We start from the raw sequence: 6000 nt of genomic DNA on the forward strand, positions 1-6000 counted from the left end.
ACCGCACGGCTCTATGCCTGTGTGTGTACGTGTGCTTGCCTGCCTGCCTATCTACTTAGGATGCACTTTGTGCATCTGAGAGTGGACTCTAGTCAATGAAAGGAGGAGGAGGAAGAGATTGGATTTATACCCCGCCCTTCACTACCCAAGGGAGTCTCAGAGCGGCTTACAAACTCTTTTCCCTTCCCCTCCCCACAACAGACACCCTGTGAGGTAGGTGGGGCTGAGAAAGCTCTTGACAGAAACTGCTCTTTTTCAAGAATAGCTCAGACAGAACTATGGCTTGCCCAAGGTCATCCAGCAGGTGCAAGTGGAGGAGTGGGGAATCAAACCCGGTTCTCCCAGATAAGATTTCGCGCACTTAACCACTACACCAAACTGAAAGCACATGCCGTAATTAATATTTTAGTTTTCCAGGTGCCAAAAGCCTGTTCCAATAAGAACACACAACCAAGGTGTTTGAAGGGTACCTTCAAGTGAAATTCAAAGCTTAAGTCCCTTAGACCCAATGGCTGGATCCAGTACAAGTTAGTCACACCTAAGCCCTACTGATAGCAATAGGACTTAAGTTGGCATTGACAACTTGTTTAATTTGTTTTAATAGCAGTTAGCAACGACTAACCTTGGCCGGGTTGGGGTAAACTGAATCGTTTTGGCAGACGATTGATAACTGATTTTAGAACTCTGTTCGCTCCATTTTACATAACCCTATGAACAACTCTTCACTCATACAAGAATCAGCTTGCAGAAAGAGGAAGAGAATACTGCAAATTAAAGGAATATTAGGAACAATTCCAGCAACATAACTAATTGGCTGCTAACTTTTTCTTAACCCATGGGCTACACATTTTAAAGTCATACAAGTTGCTGTCCCTGCAGGGAAAGTGTTTCTAGGTCCCCCCAAATTTCTAATGAATTGGACTTACAAGCGGAGAGATTTCAATCTGGCTCTCCCCAATACGATTCCAATGTACTAGCTTCTACAACATGCCAGCTCCCCACACATTTGTAAACATCATATAGACACTTCCAGGAACTGTCCACTTTATTGCTGATTTACCCATGAGGCAGTAAATAAGATCTATACTTTGCGGAAGCACCATTAATTTTGAAGGTGCTATTAAATTGCATTTGATACGGAAAATATAGTACCATGAACACAGACTAGGTAAACAACACAATGCACATTGTCTGCATCTAAGCATACTTACCTGTGCGTAGCAAAAAAGCAAACAGGCAGCAGCATACTATATTTGTTGCAAAAAAACAAAAAAAACAAAACAACCCACCCCCAAACTGGCAGCTGTATGATCTAAGCATATTTACTAAATTTGAAGCAAAAAAGTAAACAGGCAGCAGTTTAATCTAAGCATACTTACTAAAACTGCAGCCCCCCCCCCCCAAAAAAAAACCCAACCGAGCAGGCAGCAGCATAAGCAAAGCATGCCAGGCAGCAGCAACACATGGCTGCAACATCCTGTTTATTTATTAACACTTCAAGCAACATGAACAGGCCTTGAGCTTCCACTGGTGCTTCTGGGGGCTTTGGCTTTCCAAGCACAGCCCCTACAAACACTCAGCTGCACACTCGTACCTGGGGTTTTGCCGGTGGTGGTGTTTTCTGACCCTTTTTAATATGGACATGGACAGGGGTATTTTCATCCACATGGACGTGCAAAGGGGGAGTTGAGGAGCGGCTCTTCATAGTTCTTCTCCAACAAGCGGGAAAAGGGCAATCAGTACAATGGAAAAAAGGACCTGTGAATAAGTAGACTGGAAATAACAACAATTTTTTATGCCCAAGTCCAAAAGGACCTGCAGCCCTCTCAAGGGAGGGAAACATGCAACATTTTCAAGCCAAACAAATGGCCAATTCAGACATGAAAAAAACCCCACCAACCTGGAATGGTATACCTCAAGAAATAAGGTACGATGTGCTGGTTCTGTCCATTTTAATTGCCTCGTTTTAAAGTCATTGCTCAGGTTTCCTACCTGGCTTCAATAATGTCCAGCTCTTCAAAAAAGACAAGAGTTCCAAGTCTGGCTCAGACCTTTCTCAGTTACGGATCCTGGGGTTGCAGGGTATCTACTAAGAGCCACCAGAACCAAAGGCCTCCAAATACATTAGCCTACTGATTCGGCACCACTCATCTAGCTTGCCAGGGAAGTCATGCAACGGGAACATCAACTGGTCACTTGGCATTCTAAGCAAGTAACAGCAAATTGACACAGCACAACCATTTTTTCCCAAGGAGACACCTTATTGTAGGTCAGCGGGTGCCCTTGGGGAAAACCCTTTTCTGTTCTACAATTTCTGTGTGTGCAAAGCTTGCTTGTGCTGAAACACAAACCATCTTTTCTGTTCTACAATTTCTGTTTATGCAAAGCTTGCTTGTGCTGAAACACAAACCAGCTTCCAGGTGGACTACCTGCAGCTAGTCTTCACACAGGACGCCGAATTCCCTATACAGAGACAACCATGATGTATGACCTTGTCTCCCATAGGCACATTGGAATTAACAGGTGTAAGAAAGCTTGTTGGTATAACTACAGCAGTCAGTCAGCCAACTGGCTCGCTCTCATTTCAGATCACACAAACTCCACAGAAATCTCTGGAAGACAAATTGGGCTCTAAATAACCCATGTTTGGGGGCTTTCCAACCTAGCAGCTTGACATTCTACGTACCTTAGGCTCATCTCATCAAGTAACCTCAAACACGAAACCATTTTATTCAATTACTATAATAAGGCCCATTGCAGAAAGAAATGTAACGAGCTCTAGAAAGAGTGCTCTGGGAGAGTGCTCTGGCCTGCAGCAGTCGCTCCCCCCCCCCCGAGCGCCATGGCCACACCACTGCTTCTATGGGCGGCCCTCTCCTCCACCTTGCCCCCCCTCCCCAGCCATCCCCGTGGAGAGTCCCGTCTGTCCCTTCCGTCGGCTCCGAGCACACTGACCCAAAGACAGTGGCTGCCGCTTCTGTAGGCAGGACTCCACAACCCAGGCAGCCAACGCAGCCAGTGACTTCTGAGTGGCAGTTCAGGCAGCCAACTGATTTTGGCGCACATAGAACTTTGCCACTCGAAAATGGAATTATATACAAGGAGAGATGCTATCTATACAAACAGAACACAAAAGTGAAATCCCCTCATATGAAACTCTTATACCCCAAGTTCTTTTATATGCTCTCTAAGCAGCTACCTGAGTTCAAATTATAAATACCCCTCCCACCACAATTTGCTACCACCAGATTGTTTAGTAATGTTCCCCACGAGGGTAGTCACACTGTCTATGAATGTCCACAGCCCCAAGAAACAGTCCCCCCTCACCTGCCCCTCAGCATGAGATCAGAAAACGTCACCTAACGAATTAGCACGGTAATTAAAATATAAGGGAAATTCTTACGCTAGGTAGCACAGTCACGTACAGATAAAGGAAGTACTTCAGTTACTGGTGATAGTTTTCTTTGGGTGGACGCTAGTACTCCGTTCTTGAGAGACGGGGACAACCTGCAAGTATATATTTTTAAAATTACCAATTTAAAAGTTTTGTCAAATATTCTTACTCATTAGACACAGAAGTAGCAACGATTCAGAAATATCTGAGCATACGCTGCACAAGTAATTTGCAGAATAATTCAAAATACCAACCTCAGTCTGCAGAGCCTGGCTTGCAAACTGAAATCCCCAGATAACATTGACCAGTGACCTTCCCTGGGACACAGGGAAGTGTGATTCCATTAAGAAACCCTATTGCGAATGCAAGCTCTCAGTGGCTTCTGATGCCATGGTGTCTTTCTGATCCAGCTGTTCAAGATGGGAATCAGCAACTCTGGTCTCACCTAGCCAGCTAGTACAAGAACCGCTTAGACTTCTGGCAAGTGTGCTGTGGGATCCCACATGATTCTGCCTGTCTTCTTTAACGTCCACATAAAACTGCAGGCAGTGACTGTCTGGAGGTTCTGAATGAGATGTCACCCCAACAACAGTCAACTATACTTCCCTTTGTCAGCCAAATCAGGGGAGATGGCAGACATTCTGAAATAGTGTCTACTGGGGGTAATGGATTGTATGAGGGCCAGTAAACTGAAGCGCCAGCCAGACAAGACCGAGGTGTCCCTGATCTACAGTCAAAAGTGGATTCAGGAGACAGCCTGTCCTGGATAGGATTCCACTCCCACTGAAGGAGTAGATTCACAGCTTGAGGGTGCTATTAGTTCCATACTTTTACAGCCCTCTGACATATACCTTTGGCCCAAGTCCTGCTGGTGTGCCAACTATGGCCTCTCTCATATAGGCTGGATCAGGCTTCAATTATCCATGCTCTAACCACATCCAAATTAGGTGACTACAACAGACTCTACATAGGACTGGCTTTGAAGACTGTTTATGAGTTTCAGTTGGTGCAAAATAACATGAAGAGACGAGTGCTAACTACCAGGAACCTTCCATGGAGATAGATCAAGATAGGTAGCCGTGTTAGTCTGTCTGTAGAAGAAGAAAAGAGCAAGAGTCCAATAGCACCTTAAAGACTAGCAAAATTGGTGGCAGGGGAGGAGCTTTCGTGAGGTCACTTCTGCATGCAGCAAATATGCTCACCGCTATTTCAACATCCTCCTTTAAAACCTGGCTTATGCAATTTACTCTACTGCTTCTACTGGTGGCCCTGGCCTTGTGTCCAGTGGTCAATGTTACCGGCACCATTCAGAAGAAGTGCATCATAGTACAGCTACCAAGGCGCTGCTGTATGCTGCACTTAGCATTTTTTAAAAAAAATTAAACCTTCAACTTGTAATATTTGTGATATTTTATTGTTTTACTATCACGTTTTATGTGACCTGTAACCCGCCCTGAGCCCGCTAGCAGGGAGGGCAGGATATAAATTAAATAAAGTGAACAAATAAATGTTTCACTTGTTGTTGTAGATTTTTCGGGCTTTATGGCCGTGGAAATCTACAACAACTAATGAACCCCGGCCGTGAAAGCCTTCAACAACGTAAAGTATTTCATTGCTCTTTATTTTGTGTGAGCCGGTCTTACTGAATTACTCGTTGCCTTCAGCCTCAACGAGCAAAGCGGACAAGAAACGAAACGAAGCACTCCTCCTGTCAGACAGGCGTCGCTGAGAAACAAGCAACCAGCCTCAGGTCGTCCCAGCCTAGCGGGGTTTTTGAACCCAGATCTCCTCGGGTCGGTCTCCAAAACTGTAGCCACCACGCTGAGCAAGAGCCCAGAAGCACCTTAAAGACTAACGAAACAGGTGGCGGGGTTACCCATCTTGATCTACGCTGCTTAGGGGCAGGTAGACTGCCTCCGGCTGTGGAGGTTCCATTCAGCCCGGGCCAGACAGGCTCATACGCACGCGCACAGCGGCCGCCCCCTCCCTTCCCCCCCCCCGCCCCTCACCAGGCAGAGCTGAAGCGACCCCGCAGCCGCCGCCTCAGGACCTCTTCGAAGTTGTTGATGAGACGCCGGTAGCTGCCCTGGCTGCCGCGGCTGCCATGGAGACTCAGAGGCCGGGGCGCCGGCGGGCGAGCCCAAGCGAAGCCGCAGCGGCACGACCCGCCTGACGGACAGCCGCAGCCCCAGGCGCCGCAGAGCGGCTTCCGGCTCCGCCTCCAGGACGCGGTCCGCCGCTCCCCCATTGGACGATTCAAACCCCCCCGGCTCCGCCCCACGAGCCCCGTCTCGCGGCCGCGATGAAAGCGCGCGTGCGCAGCCTCCCCCCCGCCGCTCCCTCCTGCCGCCGAGCCCTGGACCCACGCCCAGCACGGGGGGCGCGGCGTCATAAGAGCCCCGCCCCCAGCCGAGGCGTAGGACGGTCGCTATGGAAACGGCAACGCCGCTGGGCCTCAAAAGCGGCTTCGCTCTTTGGCGGGCGATAGCGGTGCTTTTTTAAAAAAAAAAAAAATAATCATTCTTTGTGAAGATGGCTCAACACAACACAGTTTAGGGTTTCCAAGGCAAGAGACCTTCAGAGGTGGTTTGCCATGGCCTGCCTCT

The 6000-nt window shown here is 47.8% G+C and overlaps 1 protein-coding gene across 1 annotated transcript in view; it reads right to left on the reverse strand.

Moving 5' to 3' along the window:
* ODF2 (outer dense fiber of sperm tails 2) overlaps positions 1 to 5576 on the reverse strand; it is a 55433-nt gene extending 49857 nt beyond the window's left edge. Inside the window, exons 1-3 of the mRNA XM_015426459.1 lie at positions 5404 to 5576; positions 3426 to 3507; positions 1595 to 1773 (exon numbers count right to left, since the gene is read on the reverse strand). Of these exons, the coding sequence (XP_015281945.1) occupies positions 1595 to 1705 (111 nt within the window). The 5' untranslated portion in view covers positions 1706 to 1773; positions 3426 to 3507; positions 5404 to 5576. The remainder of the gene's footprint in view (positions 1 to 1594; positions 1774 to 3425; positions 3508 to 5403) is intronic.
* Between the last annotated feature and the right edge of the window lie 424 nt (positions 5577 to 6000).

Source organism: Gekko japonicus, unplaced genomic scaffold (assembly GCF_001447785.1).
Source record: "Gekko japonicus isolate JY-2015 unplaced genomic scaffold, Gekko_japonicus_V1.1 scaffold1064, whole genome shotgun sequence".
Lineage (NCBI taxonomy): Eukaryota > Metazoa > Chordata > Lepidosauria > Squamata > Gekkonidae > Gekko > Gekko japonicus.